This window comes from Rutilus rutilus, assembly GCF_951802725.1.
Source record: "Rutilus rutilus genome assembly, chromosome: 17".
Taxonomy (NCBI): domain Eukaryota; kingdom Metazoa; phylum Chordata; class Actinopteri; order Cypriniformes; family Leuciscidae; genus Rutilus; species Rutilus rutilus.
In genome coordinates this window covers 23,362,485-23,388,022 of record NC_140230.1, presented here as the reverse complement: position 1 = coordinate 23,388,022, position 25,538 = coordinate 23,362,485, and the positions used below count along the sequence as shown (strand labels likewise).

Below are 25,538 nucleotides of genomic sequence, written 5' to 3'. Positions count from 1 at the left end.
AATGACCTACTAAAAGTTGACAACAGTTTTACTGTGCACTTTGTTATACTTTATTTACATCGGCAAATCATGTATTTTACATTCATAGGAAATAGCTTACTTCTGCATTAAAAAAAAAAAAAAAAGTAGATAAATTATTTAATTGATATACATGTTGAAAATTCAGACTTTCTCTTTAGGTAGAACTGAGAAAAAATATTGATGACTTATCCTGCACTACACAGATTTTGGTCTAATCAAATGTTTTCTAGAATGACAATGTTCAACCCCTTAATACCACCTGCAACCAACTAGCAAGTAGCATTAGTTAGCTAACTAATGCCTATTGGCTTTTAAAAAATAAACTCACAAGCCCTTTGATACAGCGTGTCCCACCCAAACTTTCAGTTTCAACAGGAAATACGTCAGAATAAGGATTGCGATTTTCATTCAAAGGACATAAACAACTATAAGAAATCGAATTTATGCATTTTTGTGATATCCCATTACAAAAAAAAAATGCTGGATGGAAACTCCAAAATGCATAAAAAATTGCATTAAAATGTATGTGCTCAACTGAGTTGGATAAACAATTTTTATCCGATAAGAAATAAGTGCATAAATGACAATGGAAACGCATTTACTGAATAAATCACTCGATGCGCAACAGAAATACTGTGACTTTGCCTCAGAGGATGTGATTGGATCAGTTTCATTGTATAGCATGTCAAATATTGTTTTAGTTATTTTGAAAATGCCTGAGCCAAAGTCTGTCATCAAAATGATTTGGTGTATTGACCTCACAGAACTCTCACATGATTGTGTTCACAAACATCAGGCATCCGAACGCAAGATAACATGACAGCGTCTGAGGCACAAGTCATTTATGATGTAGAATAAAAGAGCCACAGTGGCTTCCCGATTGCAGCAACAGTTATTTGGCGAAAGTTTCCTAGGAAGTGACGATTTTTGTTCTCTTGAACACATGGAATGAAAACGGTGCTTTATTCGCAAATGTTTTAGGTGACAATCCAATTTTGTGCACAAGCTAAATTCACAAATTTTGGATGGAAACATAGCTATAAAAACATTGCGACCTGCCTGACATGGACTAACAGTGGCTCAACCAATGAATGGAGTGATTTTGGGGTGGAGTTATTTGCTTGACCAACCAGCGGAAGATGGTTCAGGGAAACCTGGTTGATACCAAACTGATTTTTTTGCAATTCTCTTTGACCAGGTTTTTAAACCTGTTTGAATTTAAACAAACACAGCTATTTTTGCAACCAGCACTCGGCGTGTGTGAAAACAATTCAGCTAGATAAAAACAGAGAGAGAGAAAAAAGAAAAAAAAGAGATGTTTTCTCACAAGTCCACAGAGAATCCCGTGTGAGTGTTTCTCCTGAGGCTGAGCAGGCATGAGCTAACATATTGGTAAAAAGTTAAGACACGGTTGGATCAGACATCAGGATTGTTTTTGGAAAGAAATTGGGAATGAAATTCCCTGATAGGATTTGGAGATCTTTTTAAAAGGGGAAACAGTCTATCAGCTTTGTTATACTACAGCTGTGTGGAAAAAAAGGAATTGTTTGCTGTGTCTTGGCCTTCAGCCAATCAGATGGCTCTAATTTACGTGAGAGTAGTCAAAGCATGTGGTGATGCTGGCTGGAGGACTGTAGTATGCGAAGGAGGAAACACGTCTACATCAACGAAGACCGGGATGCAAGCTAAAACCTTTTGCCCTCTAAAATGCATCTGTGTTTAAATTTCAATGCATTTATGAATACATGTCTTTGGAAACACACACTGCTTTCACTGCACTTACGGAGAACATTATCCATAATAGATCAAAAGAGAACTGGCATAGGACTTTTTAAGAAGATTCTTTAGAAGACGACTGTCTAGATTTTTCTCTGAGGACTGAGCTGCTGCACTGCATCGTCAATAGAGTTTGTAATGTTGGCTCCATCTTCAATAAATGTCTTAAAATACTCTACCATAATAACCCTTATGAATGTACTTGTTTAAAAGAGTACAAGTTACTTAAAGGTGTAGTACAAGATTGTATTAAGTGTTTTCACATGTAATACATTTTTAATTGAATGATTTGGGGTCTGGGTTCCATGTTCACTTTCACTCACTTTTTGCAGTTGCCGTAGTCAGAACAGCGACTGAGAGGAACACGGATCACGCAACTTGAGAATGCCACAAACAGGGCATGATGGTCCTTGTCCAACTCCAATCCCAGAATCCTACGGTCCTCGCCACGCACATTACATCTGAAGAGAGAAATGGTGGTTTGTGTTGGAATGTCATTTTAGTTATTAAAGAAGAGTACCATATATGTACAAACAACATTAATGCTAATAAAGGCTATATTTGAAATTGGATACTAGCATACTGTTCCTACAAGAATGAAATAGGGACATTTTCTAAATGCATGGAATACCTGGATTATCCAATACATAGGAGTCCATTAAGGAATGTAATAGGCAGGGTTGTTATAGTTAACTAAAACCATTAAAAAAGTTATCACTTGAAATGAAATAAATGTTAGTTTGTAATGCTAATGCTAAGCCAACATTTCTCATTTAGTTTAATTTGATGTACTAAATTGGAAAAATTATAGTCATATACATTTTTTTGTGCTTGAAATGTTCTCCTGGTCACAATATGCTTTCATTTTATGGAAAAGAACAGCTCAGTGATTCTTTAATACATCTTATTTTGTGTTCAAAAATAGAATGAAAGTGGTTTTAAAGGAGGTTAGGATAAACCTTTCTCTCTAATGGAAGGGAAAAGCAATCCCCAATAAAAGAAAAAAGAAGAAAAAAGAAAAACCCAATATATAAAGAAATCCAATATGTGTATCACACAGATGAGTCACTCCCATTGAGTTGATTGAAGAAGGTCATGCCATAAAGGCTGACTGTAATTCATCTTCCTCAGTATCTGTAATAATCTAAATAAATCCTTTGCATCATGTCAAGTGTCTTTCCCAAAGGCTAACCTAGACGCGAGGTGGGGTTTTCAGGGGAAAAATGAGCAATGCTGCCTGAAGATGTGGTCACATTTTGTTGTGGAACTTGTGAGTCTCAGCTGGAGTTGAGGCTTGTTGTCAGATACACAAGAGGAACACAAACATGGACGAGATCCCAGGAGTACAATTACAGCTCCACACGTACCATCCGCCCCATTTACTGGAGGAGAGATTCTCTCTTAATCAAACGCCTCTGTCGACATAGAGTTTGGGGTTATGTGTGTGCACGTTTATATTTGCCTGAGACCTGTCAATGAGTGTGAAGTGCATGAGAAGAGCGGAACAGTGAAAGAACCTTCTAGGTGAAGATGTTTGCTCAGAAAAGTGGCATTTTATTTTATCTGTTGAATGGTTTCTTTCACTGGGCATCCCTAAAATCCCTTTTAGGCAAGTCAGTCTACTTGGCAGCCATCTTGGTACAGCTCTTATCTACTGGAATAAAGAAATCTCTGAAACCGTTTAAATAAAATATTTCAAATGATCAATAAAATCTGACAACAAGATCTAACATTTTCAACTCAATTCACACTAAAAACTTACAATTGACTCACTAAACAAATTTTATTTTTTTCAGGCTTGTCCAGTTCATGTGTATTCTAATAAGCAAACTCTTAAAAATGCAGATCAGCATCAGAGCCATAACCTCGGGGGCAGTGATCTGACTGACATATGGTACAGCAGCAAGTTTCTCTGCATCCTTAGTTCAATAAGTATTCCCATTCATTTCTCCCATGGGAACTTTAAAAACATTGGAAAAAAAAAAAGATCTGGAAAATCAGGTACAACACTGTGAATTTAACAGCTTTAATGAGGGAAAGAGCTGAAAAAAAAAAGCTATATATATATATATAAAATGTTTTTTGCAAAATATGCATGTGGCTTGATGGCTTCAGCAAAAGCATACAGTTGATAAACAACCTCATAGGTCTGTCTTTAACGGTTTATTAGTAATCATCATTAGAAATCAATTTTCCCTATGGAGAAAATGAATGGGACTTTAACTTCTGGAACCATACTGTTGCACTCGAAGTCTATTGGTCCAAAACTCTACATAGTTGCATATTAAACAACAAATAGTATTTTTGCTTTCAGTGTGGGCTGACAAAATATTATCACATTGTAACAAAAGAGTATGTGTTTAAGTGTGTGTGCATTATAACTCACTTGTTGGGGTTGTAAACATCTATGTCCTCCAAAACCTGCGTGCTGTAGGTGGAGTTTGGGTGTGTGCTGGCGAGAATTTTCAGGACTCGTCCGTTCTCTGAACCCAGAAACAAAACGGTGTAGTTCTTATACGGGCCAGCTGCCGTGTCCACCGCGATCTGGGTCAACTTGAACCTACATCAGGAAACATTAGCTAATTAGTCAATAAAACAAAATCACAAACATGTCTTTAACAACACTAAATACTTATTTATTCTCCAGCTCTAATAACAGTTTCCTTGACATGCAGATGTTGAGAAAACAACGGGAGACGGAGGCAGAGTATTAAAATAATGAGTGTAATTTTTATTGGAGCATGCGTATTTGTGTGTGCATACCGGCTGGTGGTTCGTGTGAAGCAGGGTCGGTTGTTGACAGACGGTATGGCCTCGTCCATTAGTGGATAAGACTTAATGAATGTAAGAGTCTCATCAGGGAAATTTGTGGAGGACTTATAGCCAGCAGCAGGGCCATCACCAGCACAGGATCCCGGCCTAGAGAGACGGAGAGAGAGAGAAAGAAAACAATTGACTTCTACCTGCACAGACTTTCTCATGAAGGCTCATGGAAATTATCTATAAAAACAGCTCACAGACATACAATTAACAAGAGCCACTCCAACCATCTGCCACTGTTAAATAAAAGCTGTTTTTAGAGTCCATCAGGCCGAACAAGCTGCTCTCCGAGCTCCAGAGAACAGGTCCAGGCATATCACGCAGAGCAAGATGAAAAGGAAGTCTTTGGCACTTGTGTGTATGTGGTGTTTTAGGTTGGATTTGTTGTGTTAATATATTCTTTTGTGCAGTGCCTCACGCTACTCTAGGGATATCACATTTATTTGATCAAAAATGCAGTTAAAACAGCAATACTGCGAAATATTACAATTGGTTTCTATTTTAATATCTTTTAAAATGTAATTTTTCCTGTGATGGCAAAGCTGAATTTTCAGCATCATTACTCCAGACTTCAATTTCACAGAATCCTTCAAAAATCAAAGCTTTGCTACTGAACCACTACATTATATTAACAGCAACAAGTGGGTAACATTGTTTATTTTAAAGTAATTAAACTCACAGCTTCATTGTTAACAGAGAGCAGGGCCGTAGCTAGAGGATTCGGGGCCCCTTGAAAAAATATTGATATGGGCCCCCACCACCCTCCACCAATATCATATACTGTACAATAGATGAGCATGGAGGCCCACATATAACAGAAGATGGTGATGTTGTTGTAAAACCTTTATTTTAAAAGTTAAATGTTAATATAAAACTAACAAAAAGCAAGAAATTGTTAAATAATAATAAACCAATTTTAAAAAAGTAACAGCAAAATAATATTAGATAAAATCAGTCTGTCATAAGTCATAAATCAAAAAGTAAACATTTAGAAATTGCCAAGAATGCAGTCAAATTAAAAAAATAAAATCATTTATTGTCTTTTTTTTTTAATAAAGATAATATGGAACTGGTAATATATTATTAAATCAAACTAATAAATGTATTCATCCAAGTGCAGTGTGTTGTATTTGTGTTTTCTTGATGTAATAAAATACATCATCAGCCAGCAGGTCAGGTGTATAATGCAATGCGTCATGACTCGTGTCAATTTTTTAACTCTATTTACAATAGTGTAAAGGATTTTGACCACATAATCATTCGGTCGATTGTGGTGCGCACCGATAATGAAAAGTGACAGTACCCGGCAGGCTGTAGATGGTAGTTTTCTTATTCCCAGCGAAATAACAATACAACCTGTCTTTAAGAACGTCTTGATTGACTGGGATACAACAACTCTCCTGGCCTCCCTCTCCTTCTTTTCATAGCGTTTCTGGTACCTTGATTTATGTTTTCTTTTCCCCGACATTTTTCAGTCAGTCAGTCTCCTGCTCTTTCACCAAGTTCATCATTAACTTCAGGCAGCTGCCGCCTCAACTCTGATTGGTTCTGTTCACGAGCTGGGGTGGGACTTACAATTTTATCGGGTCCATCTGATGTTGTCACTGACTGAATAATTAATAATTACTTTAGATCGCACTAAACCATTTTTAGGGAGGTAAGAGAAGCAGATATTTGGAAAAATATTTCTTATTTTTCATTATTCATACAACACGGGCCTATATAGTATAACTGCTGGATTTTGTGGGGCCCCCTGGGCGCCACCTTTCACCCCACTAGCGACGGCCGTGACAGAGAGAGATGCTGATCAGATTCAGGTAATTCATACACGCATCTCTCATATCTCTCTCGATAATTAATTCAAATAAATGCTAATTCATCTAATATCTAATCATCTAATAATCTCTGCTGCTTATAATTGCGGCCTATGTTCTTTCATTATTGAATGTTTACATGCAGTATTTACCTAATGGAGCACTACTTTAAGAATACTCACATTTTTTAATGTAATATATTTAGAATCGATATAAAGGTATTTAAAATACTTATATTAGTATTGAAATTTTAAGAAAAAATAATGACCAACAGCATACTTTTTGCAGAGTTAAAAATGTTTTTGAGAAAGGTGAAATTGACTGATATTGGTGTCAAATGGATTGTTAGTATTGTGATAACCCTTCGTGACTCACCGGGGTTTGGGCACCACTTCATCAGGAACTGGCGTCCAGGCTGACTCGCTGTTTCGCTGCTCCTTAAACTTCCCATTAAACACTTTCTCTATGTCATCCATGTAGAATGCACATACAGCAGAACCGGTGATGCTGAGGAGAGAAAAACTCTGTTTGGTTCCACCCATTTTATCTAAACAAACTCTTAATGCAACAAACAAATCATTCACAAACAGACCAAATGGATTGGAGTTAAATACATTTAGGGAGTTGTTGAAGAGTGTGTGGAAATTCAAAATGTATTGTGGTGGGACTGTGGTACCTGTTGGCTTGAGTGGTAAAGACACCTAGCACCGCAGGCCTGTGGTTGATCTGCATGACGTTGGTTAATGACTGAAGAACGTCAAAGTAGAAGAACGAATCACCTGGAACTGAACAGTTCAATCGTGCTTTCAGGAAAGAAGTCCAGTACCGCTCTAGAACCCGCGGAGAACCACCATTATCATTCTTACACACGCGAGCGACTCGAGAGAACACCACCTGGTTTAAGTAAATGAGACATAAAGAATGTAAGGAAGTGTGTGACCTCTTTCAAACCTCTTCACTAGGATTGATTTAAAAAAAAAAAAAAAATTATATATATAGATGCACCGATTGCAATTTTCTTGGCCGATTCAGATTTATTTGTGTGACCTGTCGATACAGATTTTTGCCCATTCCGATTTTCTAAGAACTATAATTGACTATAAAAATCTACTTTTCTTCAATGCAGAGTTTTATTTTCATAAAAAATACGAAAAGTAAAAAGTCAGTAATAAAATGAGAACAAAAACAAATTGCAAACACCAGCACAAACAAATGCAACGGAAAAAAGAGAGCAATGAAATAAACATGGCTTAAAGTTTTTCAGGTGGGTAAACAGTCAGGTAAGAAATACTACAGAAATTAATGTAATCAAATGTAAAATAACACTGGATAGTCTTCATTGTAAAATTTAAATACAGATTAATGCTTACAATTAAAGTTATAAAACATATTCAGTCAAAAACAGAGAGTGATTTTCTCTGTCTTATATTCTTTTATTAACATGACAGACAGCAGCAGGAATATTAGGCTCCTGTCACTTTAAGAGTTTATGCATGGATCCAATATACTGTTACACAACAGGCGTCATCTTTCTCAACTATTTAATGTTCCAAAACTGACTGTGTTTAACACAGCCAAGACAGGCATTTTAACATAACTTTGTGTGTATTTGACCGTTCACTTCCCATCAGAGAGATGAGAGCAAGAACGCGCAGCTGACATTATTCCCTGTACCACTGGCAACAAAACAGACCGGTTCGGAGGCGGGTCGATCAGGTGGAAAATCGCCCGATTCCGGTCCCTGGCCGATGAATCGGTGCATCTCTAATATATACATAGATTGCTTATAACATGAATAAAACAGTCTGAAAATAATTTTATAAACTTGATTAATGACATATACTCTGACAATAATCTTAATATTTTATGCAACTTTGCTTCATGTAAATTGATTTTGTCTAAAGGACATTTAAATTTTTTCCTGGAAAACAAGACAAAAGAAATTATTTAGAAAATATGATTTTTGCAGTGTACTTGAAGTGTCTGACCTTGCCCAGGGTGGTGTACTCTACAGCGATCTCACTGAGAAAGAAGTAGACGTAGTTCCCATACTCAATGGCATGAAGGAAATGAGGCTCTACATAAACAAAGACACAATTAGAAAAAGAACAGAAATTATAGAGAAAATACCTATATAACAGGTGACCCACCTCTTAGCCATTTTGAGTCGTATTTTACGGTACGCAGAACAGGACTGCTTTCTCCTAAACTTCGGTAAATCACTGCATCACTTGCTAGAAAATCCGTCATTGTGGCTGAATAAAAGTCACCGCCTGGGAAGTGAGGTGAGAAATAAGTATTGATAAATCAAAACAACACAAAACCCCACAAAGCAGAGCTCAGTTCAGTTCAGTGTATATATGGCACAAAGAGAAAATGAGAGACATGTCTCATCTCCCCCATGTCCCTTTTAAATCTCTGTGCGTCTGTGATCACTGCTGTCTCTCTGAGACTTCCTGCACTTTGTAAAATGTCAGTGGAACACTAGTGAGATTATAGGAGATTTCGTGTCTTCCTCCCCAGACGGATGGTGCTCTGCCAGCTCACCGGCAAACAGGCCAACGTTAGACTGGCGGGATTCGAAAGGGCAACGGGCTTGACCGACCACCTCCTCTCCATCCTGCTCCAGAGATGACATCTGACCAGAGAGAGAGAGAGAGAGAGAGAGAGAGAGAGAGAGAGAGAGAGAGAGAGAGAGAGAGAGAGAGAGAGAGAGAGAGAGAGAGAGAGAGAGAGAGAGAGAGAGAGAGAGAGAGAGAGAGAGAGAGAGAGAGAGAGAGAAAGAAAAGACCTCTTACACACATTGAGCAAATGAAGAACACTTCAAACACAGCACAAAAATAGTTTGAAAAACATCCATTCAAATCATTGTTGTTTTGGACCATATTGGCTTATTGGACCATATTGGACCATATTGGCCAATGTATGGGCAAAAACTAACTTTTCGAAACATATTTTTTGTTATGCAGGTTTGGCATGACAAGAGGGGAAATAAATGATCCAACCCCATTAATATTGTTGTTTAATACTGTAAATTCTGATCATTTGAATCGAGAAAGATTAGTGCTGCATTGGTGAATCGTTTAGTGCATGTTTTGAAAGCTGTTTTTGCTGTCAAAGACTTTAGGGAGCTTGAATTCGGTGTTGTATAAATGTTTGTGGACCAGTGGGTGGTGTGTGTTCCATGGTTGTTTTGTTTTGTTCCTCTTTGGGAACTGTAGGTGTGAACAGTGTGCCAGCTTCTCTTGTTAGTCAGATGCAGAGCAGAAGCTTCCGACCTGTGGTGTTCACAGAAGAAAAAAACAGCGTGCTAATTGCCTGGTTTGGGTGATGCACACATACATGTGTACAAATCCACAAAGATATTCAACCTGCAGGGCTAGAGATGTCCTTACAAAGACGGCTGGATTACACACATGCACAAACACATTTAGCAATGCGGCTGAAAGGGTCCTGTGGGCATTCTGGTATTCAGGGTCACATTGTGTGTCATCCCCATCGGATTAACACCTACTGAACCTGCTGAAGCTCACCACTACTTACACTGTCATGTAGCTCATAGGGATAGAGAAGAATAGAGGGGAATTAAAGCAGGAGTTGCATTGGATTGGTTGTGTCAAAGGTTGACCATCTGTACACTTCTGTCCAGGGAAAGCGTGTCTGTTTGTTTTGGAACATTGGAAGAACTAGTAATTCAACCCGAACCTCCATTCGCAAGGACGACTTGAAACATGCACTAAAATGTTAACGATTCAGGAATGCATCACTAATCTTTCTCAAAAGATTTTGGATCGATTCAAACCGATTTCTCAGTGATACATTACTCATTTTGAGGTACATTATGAGATGTTGCATCTGTTATTCCTCACCATCAGCATTAACAAGTGACATTTGAGGGCTGGTCAAGTTGTTCGCGGGCAGACAACGCACAACATAGGCGAGCATTATGCAAATGTATCATCTCATCTAGTGACGTAGAACCGTAAAGCAGTAGGATACGAATAAAAAAACGACTCGTTTAGGCGGTTCAGAGTCTTTCTTTGGGAGACAATAACTTTATTTATCGTGCACTCTCGACTTTACAACTTTGCAGAACGTTTACAATCACAAACCGCTATATTACACACTGCATTAAAGGAAATATTTGAAAAACCATAATGGGGCAATTTAAAGGGGACCTATTATGACCTTTTTCAAAGTCTTGATTTTGTTTTTGGGGTCTACTAGAATAGGTTTTCATGCTTGAATGTTAAAAAAACACGTAATTTTTCACATATTTTACATTGTTGAAGCACCTCTCTTCCCAGTCTGTTAGTAACGCTCCGTTTAGATTCTGTCTCAATGAAACCCCTCCTTCCGAAAAGCACTCTGATTGGTCGGCTGGACCAATGTGTTGTGTTTGGTCAACCCGCTTCCAGCATGTTTGGTAAATGTCACACCCCTTACCATAACCGCGAATTTCAACACGATACTAATGCAACTCAACCAGGCCTCACCCCTAGTGGCTTCAATTCACCAAAAGACAAGGTATGGCAAACTCTGATGTCGTCATTCAATTTTACTACAGTCCCACATATTTTCATTAATTCCTGACAGCATCATACACACTGCTGCGACAGCCATCCTCAAATATCACAACAAAGCACATCTATTCACACCTTAAATAATCTATTTAAGAGCAGATCATGACTGTTCAAATATATTTTGCATGACATTAAAATAATGCAAAGATAGAATGACAGCAGAGAGAAAAACAACCAAAATCTGTTTGTGTGTGGCACATCCAAAGATGAATCACATTTAACTTTGTTCATAATGCAGCAAATTAGACAATTATTTACAGCTGTTATAAGAATGACCAAAGTCCCCTCTGAATCGGATTAGCCTATGTTGTACAGGTGTTGCTTGCTGTCTTTTTCATGACGTGGCATCTAGCGATACTTGTTTCCTTTTCATTTTATTTATTCAGTCGTTATCTATAGCAACTACATGTTCAGCTAACTTAAAATCTGGCATGAAATGGCAGGATAATAGCGTTGTTTCTGGTCTTGCGTTATGCTGTTTGAGGAAGGTTCACACAATCAGCCAGACAGCCACAATGGACCACTTGCACTGAACTTTGTGATGCACTTCTGTTTGGAAATAGTACATCTCACTTATTTCCGGTAATGTTTACTTTCAATGTACTGTGGTCAATGAGTTGAACAAACGCAAAATGAGTGTCTGCAATAAGATAAAAAAAATCTGGAAATTTTTATTGACAAGAGAAGGGATACTCTGATGTTTAGTGTGTGCAGAATTTTCCAAACTCATCGGAACATGAAGTTTTAATCCAAACCAAACCTGAGAAAGCTGCGGCTGTTACAAATGCGCCATTATTTCATCACAGAGTGTCAGTGCTCATCTAAACTAGTGACCGCAATGCTGAAGTGTATGAGAACAGATGAATAACATCAGTACGAACCACGAACATGCATTTATTTGGATTAAATATTTTAAACATTCTGTGCCATTTTTCAATGTCAATCTTTTTACTATAAACATGTTTATGCCCAAAATGCTTAATTAATATTCAAAGTAGTTGACTGTCATTCTCCTCTACGCTGTGTACCTACTGTTTAAGATTAATTAAATAGCCTATAGCCTATTTAACATAGTTAAAGGCACCTCGCGAGCATTCATTCATTCAACTATTTTAAAAGACTGGAATAAAGCACCAATGCACACAAGCAATCCTTTTTATTAGTCAAAATTTAAAAATCTAAACTCAACAGGTATAAAATATAAGAGAAAAACACTGTTAATGAGAAGACGAGCATATAGGACTGCTGCAGGTTAGTGGATAAATATATTTAGCCCATTTATTATTCAGAATGTACAGCTGGAAAGAAAATATGTTTATAAGAACATTTCAGCAGGCTCAAAATAATTAATACAGAGATCATTATTCATTGTTTTAATCAATTGGCATCCATGAAACGTAGTAATAATCTGCATTCTCCTGTATGTAGGTGCACTGAACGCGCCAACCGGAAACTCCCAATATGTACTAAGTAAAACGCGGAAGTAGTTGTGCAAGTAGTACATTGGTATGGCAGCAGCCATACCTTGCCATAAGCAATTGGCACCCTGCTCACCGCTTTTTTGTGCATGCCTTGGCCACAAATAATTTAAATGAGGAATATTGTGATGTACGTTCCCGGGAAAAAACTCAAGACTACAATCAAGGCGTTTCAGGGGGTTCAGAAACAGTGCTTACTGATATAGTGAATACCTCCTTATGAAGTGGACTTTTCAGTCCCTTTTCATGCTCAAACAACATTACACACTAAATGAAAATGTAATAATACCTCATAATAAGCATAATAAGACCTCTTTAATAATAATAATACAATTAATAGTGTTTTAAAACATTAAACGAGCAACAGATGACAGCAAAGGTAATCTGCATGTAACAATACGGGAAAGTGTAATACTGAGAGAATGGTAAATTGAACTTTTCCAAAAGTCTCAAAAGTATATATTATAACAATCATCTAACTATAACAATCTCTCCTTAACCTCTCCTTGCACAGTTTTCCAGAAAGTTCTCCACAGCTCGAGCTGTGAGTTGAGAGTGAAGGAATGCGTGAGGAGACAAGGCAGAGGAACTGAGCGACATGATTTGCAAGACATGACATATTGTCCCTCTCCAGGGCTCTAACAGAACATCCCTCTCCTCGGTGAGATGCAGAAAAATGAGACTGTGGAGCATGAGAAAATGGAGACAGACCGAGAGAGAAGCGGAGAGGAAGAGGAAAGAGAGGAATATGGAAGGAAGATGCCTTCAGGGCAAGGTGCATAAATCAAGATCTCCAAAGAGCCTCAAATGGAAAAGTTGAGAGCAGAGCCTCATCCATGAGTTTTGCTGACTCCCTGCTGGCCTCCTCCAGCATTTAGTCAGATTTACATGCTTCTCTGGCAAACAAAAACACACATGCACACACACCGCTCAGGAACAGATCTGCTAATGTTGATGGAAAACCATCAATCACAGGACAGGCCTGATTCCACATCACTAAACTAGTGATTTGTTGCAGTTTTTTGCAGGGACTGAATAAAATATTTTTTAAGTAGCAAAACACCAAGCATTTAATAAGAAAGTAAAAAGGATAATTTTGATGTCAAGTTGTCTTTTAAGCAGGGTGTCATGAAAAAAAGAAAACATGGAAAATCACAAAAAATAACTAGCAAATAAAACGGCATTTCCCATGAATTCAAAAGAACAAAAACATTGCCTTCAGGAAACATTGATGATTGCCTACTACGTAAACTAGAAATTAAAATGTTGTATTCACTATATGGCTCTTTTATTAAATGTAATACATTTCTGGTTTTCATGTCAGATGGTTTTGGCAGCAATAGCAGCCAATCATCTGAGTGTATTATTCAGTCACCTTACTTGAAGCAAAGTCACATGACATTTTTGACGCCCATCAGTAAATACATTTCTATTGTAGTTTATGTGCGCGTCTTCTTACCAAATAAATAATACTAGTCAAATAACTGAGCGAAATAATAGCAGCCAATCATCTATGCAAATTAGTCACGACATTTGACACATCTGGGAATTTATCCAGTAAATGTGTTTCTATCATAGTTTACGTGCACACCAAATAAAACATTTATCCACCACAATTTTTGATGTGCATTTTAATAATTTTATTTGCCTGATTTTATTTATTGATGCTTCCATCCAGCATTATTGGATTTCCCCCCCAAAAAAATCCCCCAAATAAGTGGATGGAAACCCAGTTACCATGACTAAAATGTGCTAACATTGCTCATTGCAACTGCAGAAATTGTTTCGTTTAGCCAACAGACAGTGTTGATGGGAGAACGCAGACCTCTCTCACAGAAAAAAAAAAAAAATCAGGTTGTAAACAGGTGTGACAGGATATGAATTAATTTCTGAGAAAGAGCAGGATATATACGTTTTTGAACAGGCCTAATACTCAAATTAATTTTAATGCTGACAAATTTAAGTAGATGTGTGTATGTAGACTGTCAATTTTGATTCTTTAAAGGGAAGCTTCAGAATACACATCTGTAGGAGGAAATAACTGTGTGTGTGTGTGTGTGTGTGTGTGTGTGTGTGTGACAGAAATAGACTCATCATACCTTGTAGTTGCGACAGGTGGGGTTGAACGCATTGGTTCCACATGCAAAGAGAGTTTCATCGTTACGTGGCACCAGCACTTTGATGTAGTTGTAACACTCATCCTGTGAAAGACAAGACACTGGCTTTTACTCACACTATATATATATATAACTCCTGAATTACACACACACACACACACACACACACACACACAGATTGACTCATCCTGAAGCTTACAGCGAGCATCATTACTGACTCCCTTTTTCCTCCACTTCCACACACAAATTACCATAATCCCTATGCTGAGCTCCAGGATCTGACTCACTCACTGCAACTCTGTCTTCAACCACCAATGATATTATAAAACCTGTGTGTGTTTACATATCTTCACGTATACAGCCACCTGTGGAGAGCCATTTAGTCTTATCTTCAGACCATTTACTGACCATCTGATGCATACTGATCACAAAACTGGCAAGTGTCTTCTCGATCTGGCAAACTCTAAACTGATTGACTGGCTTTACAAATTTGAGGGATAAGGGCACTTTTTTTTAGGGAAGTATTATATTAAAAATCTGGAGGAAAATTATTTTCATGTTGTGCACGATAATTGATAAATGGTCTATAGTAAAATTCTATAAAATTTTCTCCAAATAAATTGAAAATAAAACACTAAAATCGAATAAATCATTTAAAATGTTTCAAGTGAGTGAACTTAGGAATAATAACATTATAATGTACAGTATGAAAATTTTATATTTTAAGATTTGCTAAAAATACATTTAACAGTTTGGAATATAAGCGTTTTTAAAGATTAATTTTAGGTTAGGTTAGATTAGATTACAAATTAGTTAGATTAAAACTAAGATGATCTAGAAGTAAAAATAGAGAAAATTAGAATGCATGCCCCATTCAATATTTTAAATCATCCAATACAGATCCATTTTAAAAAATCTCTTAAAGTCCCTGTAAAGGCAATTCTACAAAAAAATTCTAAACACATTATAAGTGCTAGAAATGTATTGCTAAAACATGTTACAAAGACTGAGAACTGTGAAGTACTAAATTGTGGAGTTAGACCGTTTAACAGTTTTTCACCCTTGCTGTGAGCCGGATTTTTTGGGCGGGGCTGGGGCTAAAACGGGGGCCCGATGACGCACTGCGACCCCCTGAGCTTGATTGGGCCCCTACCTGATGACGCACGGAGTCACTAAGCCTATCGCTCAATCGCGAGTTACTATCAGACAGCCTACAGTTTGCTAGCTAACTATGCCCACGGCTCTGGCTACTATGCCTTCGTCATGTAAATGCGTATTCCCTGGATGCAATCACTTAGAAAACAGATCGGTGTCCTTATTTAAATTTCCGAAAAATGATCATATCAAGAAGAGGTGGATTTATCTTGTGAAGAGCTAACGTTACCTTGATGGAGAGCTGATGATCACCACCACACCCGCCTCTGTAGAGATCAGGATAGTTTACTTTCGTTGGAGACAACTGGAATTCACTGATAATCCGCTGTTACTGGTGAATGGCCGAACCGACTATCTCCCGCTGTCCGCTTCGGCCTTCATCCTCCCGTCGCGCCGACATGCACGAGCTGTGCGCGAGTCATATTTCCCGCGAGTGGGCGTGGTTTCAGCGCAGCCAGCGGACACGCCCCCAGCGTTTGAGAGCTGAGACTACTGCTCATTTTTTCGAGATTTTGATAGCTTATTTTATTTACTTGGCGGCTTTTTTAATCATTGAAATTGGGCTGGGTGGCTAATAACACATTTTTCGGTGGTATGACAAACTCAGAACACATACTTAATTTTGACTTTACAGGGACTTTAAGATAAAATGTAAAATTATTAAAAAAAAAAATAAATAAAAAAAAAACATTAGATACATCTTTTTAAATAAAACGATATATTGTCCATTAATACTGATATATTATCAGTATTGATAAACATCCAAAGTATTTTATGTAATTGTTTTTTGTATAGGTCTGTATATTTTGATTTGTTTTCAGTTATGTCATCAAAATAATACTTAATTTTGGATAGGCAGAAATTCTGACCAGAAAAAAATCTATACATATTTTTCCGATATTTACTGCAGAACCATTCAAAAAGACTGGGCTCTTTTTTTCTCTCTCACCAGTCTATTACTGTAGGATCTATTTCAGAAACATCCGCCTCAAATCAGCACAAAACTACAAAATGAAATGTGTATGTCAGTCAGATGTTCTCTTGCCGTCTATGTTCTTCCTGTTCTTTTTCAGAATAAGCTGCACTGTGGACCAGACCTGCCGTTTAGATGAAGGTCTGTCTATGCCCGACTAATAACCACTAAATGCAACAGTTGCTGACTTCTATCACACAATTACATGGAGAAAGAGAAGGAGAAATAAAAGAGTTGTGTACTCACGCTGTTTTTCCCCCTGACTGTGCATTTCTCCACATCCTTTGTCTTCCATGTCAGTTTCTGCCACACAAACAAACAAACAAACAATAACAGGCTCATTGCCATTCACAACAGCTGCAATTGGAAAATCTCATTTACTTCAATAAGCATCACACATAATAAACATAAAAAGGAGGAAAGAGAGAGAGACAAGCAGGACTTGAGCAATAAGAAGGAAAAGGGAGATCCCTCAGGGTGTTAACAATTTGAGTGTGTGTGTGTGTGTGTGTGTGTGTGTGTGTGTGTGTTTGCTCGTGTCATTAGGTGAGGCTGTATTTCAGAGATTTACTGGGCCGCCACATGTCTGCCCACCCATCAGGAACAGCATGCAATCAAAACACACACACACACACACACACACACACACACACACACACACACACACACACACACACACACACACACACAGACACAGACACACACACACACACACACACACACACACACACACACACACACACACACACACACACACACACACACACACACACACACACACACACACACACACACACACACACACACACACACACACACACACACACACACACACACACACACACACACACACACACACACACACACACACACCATGACAAGCTAAAAACAACACTCTCACTAACACAACTATTTGCTGCAGTGACATCTTACTCTCAACAGTTAAGATAATATTGTCAGCGAGACCCAAAGGACAAAAAAAGAAAAGAGAAAGAGTGAGCGATCTATCCATAAGCAGACTGCTTCATCAACATTATTACATTTGATATGACTGCTGTGAGTAATAACAACGTATGATGGAAAAACAGGATTTCCTTTGCCATTTAAAATATCAAAATAAGTCTAATTAAACAACATTCAGAACTCAGAACTCAAAACTGCCTCCTCAGCCTGTGTAACAGCAAAAAATGGGTCTTTCTAGGGAAAAACACAGCAACTTACCTTAAATATGGTACAAAAATAGATTCTTAAACACCTTAAGATGCATACTTTCAATAAAAATAGGATTTTGTTCTTTACTTAAAAAAAAAAACTAAGTGAAAGAAGATGCTTAACTGTGAGAAAAGTAGATCATGAACCTCAGGAGGTCATGCTAAATAGTATATGACTGATTTTATTTTCTATTCATTTTATATGAGGCCTGTGATTCACTATTATGAACATTTTGTAAATGGGACATCTAAATACAGTTTAAAACCAGATTTTGTATTTTCGGTTTAGAAATAAATATTAAATAAACAAACTGATGACAGAGTTGTGGGACATTTAAATATTTTGTTTTGGTAGCAATTAATTAGCACATTTTTACAATTAGTAATTTTATGATCCAAATTATGATTGTATCAAGAGCTATAACATGGGGCAGGCCAAAATAACAACTTAAAAAAATATTTATTTTTGGCGTTTTTGCCTTTTTTAAGATAGGATAGTAGAGTAGACAGGAAGTGAAGTGGGAGAATTACCAAAATGGGGGACAGACATCTGATGCGTTTAAGTTAGCTATTTATGCTAGCTGAAATTTGTTATATCATAAATTTAAAAAAAATCTTAAAAAAAAATCACGAAGCACAAAAAATAGCATATTTGTTGAAAGTGCCAACAGTCTTGTGCAACACATTTCAGTACAGGTTGTTTTGTGAACCAATATAGGCCTGTAAGGAGGTTTTTCAGTAAATGTGGTAACTCATTTCCCATGCAATGAGCTAAGCCAATCATAATAAAGGTCATTAGCACAAAGATCCCTACAGAATGTACAGTAGCATAAACAGCCTATTTAATTCCAAGTGTCACGCTGAAGGTGGAAAATGGTCGTGCAAAACTAAATTACGGCTGTTTTTTGTGTAAGAGACCTTGACTAACATTTCAAGTGGACCTCAGGGAAAAATAGACATAAGAGTGTAGAATATGCGTCCTTTAAAGCCACCATAAAGAGAATTGCTCATTTGAAAAATGGGATTTCTAAATGGTCCTTCCCCAAAGACGAATAAAAGTGAATATTCTATTTTACGCACTCACATCACTGATCTAAGAGAAAGAAAAACATTAGAGATGACAAACAAAAAGGTGAGAAAAAGGTGAGCTTACCTGTTGGGGGACGATACGCTCCGCTGAAGCGCTGAGGTTAATGGCAAAAACGTGATCTCTACAGAGAGAGAGAGAGATAAAGAAATGCCAATATTCTTATCAAGTGTTTAAGCAACTGAGATTCTTTTGGCCATTTCTTTCAATAAGTAACAATACAGTGCCAATAACACCTTGAGCTGAATTGAAGAGGGCAGAGGACAGCAAGAACGAGAGTGAGAGAGCATGAGTGGTGGAGAGACAGACAGGGATAAAATGGAAGGGGTGAAAGAGGTGTCAGAGAGCGAGTGAACATCCATCTGTCTGCAATCTAGGTCTGAATGAGACTGATTGGCCCAATCACACGACCCTTACCATTAGTGTGTGGGTCTTATCGCTGCAGGCGTCTGGAGAAACAGCACTAGTGTGTACGGATCCCGAGGTCTGGAATCTTTTGAAATGTGTGTGCAGCTGTGGTGTTGTGTGCAGTGTGAGCATGTGATTGAACTGACACGACATACCTTGCAGCAATGTAGACCATGTGGTTAATCCGCAGCATCCTCTGAAAATCCAGCCCCAGTCTGGCGGTGTCGTTATCTGACATGTTCCCCTGGAAACTGGGGTACAGGTAGGTGTCTTCAAGATAGGGAAGAGAGAAGACGGAGTTAAAATCAACTAGAAATGATCACGGTCTACCATCTTGGTGTCAGAGCAGCACATGAAGGATTATTCTTATTTTCACATCAACTTTTTCAAATTAAGTGTAACAATATTAACTCCTCTTGTATAGTCTTTAAATAAGTCTTTTCACAAAAATTTCGGAAGCAACAATAGAAATATTCACATTCCTCCCCACTACTCAAAAACATCCTTGAAAGAATAGAAATTTACATCAGAAGCTAAATTCATCAATAAATAATGTGTAATATATAAGATTCATTTATATCTATCAAGAGGTGCATCAATTTTTGGTCAAGATCTTGTATAGACAACCCAAAAGAGGTCTGCCAATTCATGCGTGAAAATTATTCTTCATGCTCCCTTGCCAACCATTCTTTCCCAGTTTTAGCCTGATGAATCTTGACATCGTCATCCTGGAATATGACCATGACGTCTCTTCCTACATGGTTGTTTAAGAAATGAAAAGCTACACACTCCATCAATTAGGGTTAGAAGAACTGTTGCCAAACATTTAACATGCTAGAAACATAATAAACATTGCAATAATGTCATAAGCATTTGCCTATTTAAATCCAAAGTGTCTTTACACTCAGAAATATAATTTGCTAATTAATCTCATTTACACAGATTGTTTTCTAGCACAATGTCAGAGATGAGTCAAGTCACTTTGACATGCTCTACTTTCAGAGGCCGAGTGGGTTACACAACATTTTCAGATCCGCAGAGACGTCCGCAATGACCTGCAGGGACCTTTAATTTGCAGGTCTGTTTGGAAACTGTGCACTGCACCAAAGTAGCAGACACAGAGTGGCAAACATGACCTTGGGGTGGAAAGAAAATCTGGACTTTTTAATGATTCCTGTTACTACAGTTACTCAGCGATTATAAACTGGTTATTGTTAAGAGTTTCTCCTGAGCTTGGCAGACCACAGGTGGCCGCAGCAGGAACCAAATCTCGCTCTGATGTTCAGGAGCTGCAGTAAACAAACATGCAAGGGTTAAATTGGAGCAGAAACTTCACTCTTTTCTCAAAGACACTGACTGGGTAAACACCATCATCTGATCTCGGCAGGATCATCCCTCAATAAAGATCACCCAGAGTGTCTGCAAGTCAACATAGAGCCAGAGCCAATGAACCAGTGATGTGAGAAAGAAACTGCAACTGAAAATCACTGCATGAGAATAAATATTCAAGAATTCTCAGCTTCATTCTTCAAAGCAATTTAAGATTATTCAACCAAACTGAAGTTCTAAATTTTAAAGGATAGGGTCTAAACTTAGACTTTCAAATGCTAAGCATATCATATGCTTGCAGGCTTTGTAAACGGTTACAAAGAAAAACTGAGCATCTTACACTAATCAACCGAGGATCACACACTACCAGACTTTCAAGTTGTTCTGAACACAACAAACACTCGCAGAAACATACGCCTCCTTGCTAGGAGATGCATGACAAATGAAAAGAATGTGTTCTAAAATCACCTCAAAATATCAAATACGTTTGATACAGTACATCATACATAAAATTTTTGGGGGAGAAATCTGTCAACTCTAACTGCCCAAACTCTGCAGACTGGCTCTGAGTTTCTGACTTTCAACAACTAGCATCTACAAATGCACCCAAATTTACAAACAACTCCACCCAACTACAAATTGGAGCAAATATCTGGGGAGAGTGTAGTGTATTCCAGCCTTATGGCAACATTCACACATCCAGTGAATGGGATTGAAGGTATTTACTAACAGGTCTAATATATATTTTCAATCTGCTAAAGCCGGGGACACATTTAACGACTGTAAGGCCGATTATGAATGTAATTTGATACTTATGACTGATCATGCCCAAACATGCCAAGTCAGAGACAGTTGCGTTCAGTCGATGTTCACAGTCAATGTTTAAAATCTGCTCCAGTCATTGGAAACAGACTGTAAGTGTCTTCAGTTCAGTCATAGGGCCCTATCTTACACCTGGCGCAATGCAGCGCCAAGCCCAGGTGAAAACGAGGTGTGTTCTGGCTAATTTTTTTGTTATTTAATGAGCGCGTTAGTAATGTGCACCTATAGGTGGGTCCACAACGCGCATACACTCTGCTTATTAAACACACAGGGACACACACACGACACAAACATGCCAAATATTTAAAATAAAAGAATTACAATGTAAAAGAAAAGGAGACGCATTCGGTCTTTCCACTATCAAATTCCGTCATGTAAATAGCGAATCTGCCATGGCGCGAGCGCCACTGGCATTTAAAGGGAATGGGAGATGAGACTCTGATTGGTTTAACGCATGTAAATCCCAAAACACACCCATTACTCATTATGAGAATAGGGACAACCCTTTTAGACCATGCGCCGACTATTTTTCCCGTATTTTTAAACTAGCAAAAGTGGATTCGGACACGACCTTAGTGAACTTGCGCCGTGCGCTTTAGACCATGCGCTTAGATCGTTAAAATAGGGCCTTTAGAATGTTTCAGCTAGTCGTTAAGTGTGTCCCCGGCTTAAGTCTCACATACTGTCTGGATGAACAAATAACCAAAGTTTCTATTCTTGCAATAGCAGTGAATAACACTAAGCTGGTCCTATCAACATTAGAGGCCCATATCGATAGATCAAAAATAAAAAAATAAATACAAATAATATTTCCAAGTTATGGCTGATATAGCTATCAAAGTGACGGTGACCATTGACTTACATTAAATGAATTACCAAAGACCACGGTTTCAAAAAAACAAAAAAAAACCCTTCTTTACTGTTCTTCACTAATCTTCCGTTACTGGCCTGGCTGTGGCTGTGAGTAAATTAACAGCAAATTTTCATTTTTGGGTGAACTATCCCTTTAAGTACATATCAAAGATGATCACACTGGATGACATGAGAAACAACTAGTCCAGTGTGGTTCTAATCATATAGCATGGATTTGATAAACCGTGATAAACAGTGTAATCAACGAAGATGCCATTTTCTGTTAAAGCTTGTTAAGATACAACTTCTTTTACCCGTAATGTGTGGGCTGCACCAAGACTGCAGGGCTATTGGGGAGAGAGACTATCAAAGGTATCATATGCACCAACTGCAATAACTAATTTTACAATTCGCTTCTGAGCAATGACAATTACATTCAACAATTAAATTTACTCCTGAAAATTAAGATGACAATTGCTATTAAATTACACATTAAATGTGTCATGTAAAAGAAACAAACTGAGCAACTAGTTAATGCAGTGAGGCCACTTGCTGACAGCTCCTCAGAGCTGCTGTGCTAGAAAATCACGAAAATTGAGGTACCTGTCTTGACTTATTTGCATATTTTGATATGGTCTCTCTGCACTATAGTTGCTCCCACCAGCCCTCTGCTCCACAAGAAACCCATATATTACAGTCCAAACATGTAGTTTCAAACAATCATCTTAACAAGAATAAACAAAACACTGGTTGTTAGAGTTGGTTGAATATTGTAGTTTTCATCCCCCTCAATTAATTTTGTGAACAGAACAGGAATTTCACTCAGAAGAGGAGTGACAACCGTATTTAGCTACAGTGCGAACGTAGTCGCACTCATCTAATGGGTTTAAAGGTTACAATGTGTAAAGGCTCTAGCACAAAGCAAAGTCTCAGGATGTAAAACCACACACACAGGTGGAAATGGTTGATAAATGGGTCTCATTACTTGTGTGATGTTCTTTTTGGAGAGCTCTATTAGCCCAGCTATCTGTACACCAATGGCCCAAAGGCTCAGTATATGTTTTTGAATCCAGCTCTCTCAAATGTGGTCCACTCATTTCAGGAGAACAAAAGACCCTGCAGAGCTCTTGCATCTGCTCAAAAATGCTTAAACATGATATTTTCTAGTTAAAAATTATATTTATATGAATTTAATATTCAATTCAAGTCTGAATGGAGCACAACCCTGCCACTAAGCCTACGCTTCCAACATATTCAATGTAAAAAATAATACGTTTTGGTTTTCTTTAAGAATTATGAAGAATATAGTGCTGGATGGTATAGACTGTATAAAAATGGATTGTCCGCAAAATAAACATAAAACAGTAAACACTTCTATCACACCTCATTTGCAATTGAGTCGGCCCCTCCACACCCTACTGTTTGCTACACAGCCAAGACTGAGGAGTTTTTATTTCCCAATTAGTAACAACTTCACAGCAGCTCCGAGTGAAGCCAGTATCTCAGACCCAATAGGTTTGGAAGCTGGGGAGTAGCATGGGGTGGAAAACCGGGATGGGGTAGATTAGGGCTGGGAACGGGAAGGTGGAGTGAGGATGGACTTGGCAGCCATGGCAGCTGATATATTTATTTGGCGTGTGAAATGCTTTGCATCTGCCAAGATCTGATTGCTTGGCAGGCGGTTTACTTTTAAACTCTGGGTACGGTTTAATGCGCCTATGGCTATATATCATGCAAGATAAAGCTTTTATAATTCCAAATGTCATGATTGAATTATAAAGATATGAAAAAAAAAAGAAAAAAAAAAGATTTGTACACTCTTTGTATGCCTGAAGTTAAAAACAGATCAGTGAAATAATATCACTGAATAGAACTGCAGTGCTAACTGGTGTTTCGTAGAATCATACTTACGTTCACTACCAACAGTGCTGATGGGCTCCAGGTCCTGAGGAAAGGGCGTTGCACCATGGCACAGATGCTTTAGGCAGGTGAGGGCGAGCATGAGGGTCAAGGCCAAGAGGGGCCGCGACCCCAAAATCACCAACCTCATTTCAGCTACAGCATAGAAGTCAGCCACACAGCATGACCCAGAGAAGATCGAACACCACCTGAAAAGACAAGAAAGAGGACGATGACGACAATTGCCGTTTTAAAAATGGTCACTGCAAAGATCGCTTTGTACGCTTCTACTGAACAACATGTACATGTGACTGAATGATTGTGAAAGTCATTGGCATGTCATCCCAAATCTATATGACTTCTATAGAACACAAAATGAGAAACTTTCATATTTGCGCTTTTACATCCATTTACAATGAATCCGAGGCTTTCAAGCATCAGAAAGTGGCATTAAATGGTTCATACAACTTCAGAAGACTAATGCAGCACATGATGAGTCATATGCACTGTACACTTTTAGGATACTGTTGTGGCTATTTTGCATCATTTTTTTTAAGCTTGAAAGCATTGCAATGCAGACTAACTGCCTGGAAAATATATAGCAACTAGCGTAATTTTCCTTTCTGGACAGATGGGTTGTCAACAGGGTGAGTAAATAAAGACTGAGCTTGATAGTGACAGCATAGCTCTTATTAAACATGCCCAATGTAATAATGGAGAAACAGAGCTCTGGAAAGAAAGAGAGATGGACTGAGTGTGCAAAAGCACAATAGGTTATATTATAAGGGCCCCAGCCTGGGGGACACCTGGCTCATTGACTCGAACTGTACAGTCTTTCACAGGTGACTTAACTCAATTAACCGCAAAGGCTGCTGGGATGTCGTCTCAGTCTGTCAGCTTTTACACAAGGCCAATAGGGACGGATCAAAAACTTATTTTCAGGACAATGGAAAAAGTAAAAATCTCCTGCCAAAGAGTTCTATTGAAAATAGGCTGAATTATTAATGATGTCTTTGAGTGTTTGTATTAGATTCATTATGGACTGAGATACTGACATTAATGAGTCTGGCATCAGGTTATTATACATGATACAATGGTCAAAACCACTCCTGTACAGTGCTTCTCAACTGGTTTTGCTTTAGGATGCAGATTTTACATTGGAAATCAACTGTGACCCATTACAAACGTAAACG

At 38.1% G+C, this 25,538-nt stretch overlaps 1 protein-coding gene across 2 annotated transcripts in view; it reads right to left on the bottom strand.

Annotated features, from left to right (window-relative positions):
* Positions 1–25,538, bottom strand: part of sema6cb (semaphorin 6Cb) — a 147,694-nt gene that overhangs the window by 30,829 nt on the left and 91,327 nt on the right. For both annotated transcript variants that reach the window (XM_084435489.1, XM_084435490.1), the window contains exons 4-16: positions 24,358–24,554; positions 19,599–19,713; positions 19,102–19,159; positions 16,984–17,040; positions 14,592–14,693; positions 8,979–9,069; positions 8,582–8,704; positions 8,420–8,508; positions 7,108–7,325; positions 6,807–6,938; positions 4,561–4,716; positions 4,184–4,357; positions 2,121–2,258 (exon numbers count right to left, since the gene is read on the bottom strand). In XM_084435489.1, the coding sequence (XP_084291615.1) occupies positions 2,121–2,258; positions 4,184–4,357; positions 4,561–4,716; positions 6,807–6,938; positions 7,108–7,325; positions 8,420–8,508; positions 8,582–8,704; positions 8,979–9,069; positions 14,592–14,693; positions 16,984–17,040; positions 19,102–19,159; positions 19,599–19,713; positions 24,358–24,496 (1,592 nt within the window). In that variant the 5' untranslated portion in view covers positions 24,497–24,554. The remainder of the gene's footprint in view (positions 1–2,120; positions 2,259–4,183; positions 4,358–4,560; positions 4,717–6,806; positions 6,939–7,107; positions 7,326–8,419; positions 8,509–8,581; positions 8,705–8,978; positions 9,070–14,591; positions 14,694–16,983; positions 17,041–19,101; positions 19,160–19,598; positions 19,714–24,357; positions 24,555–25,538) is intronic.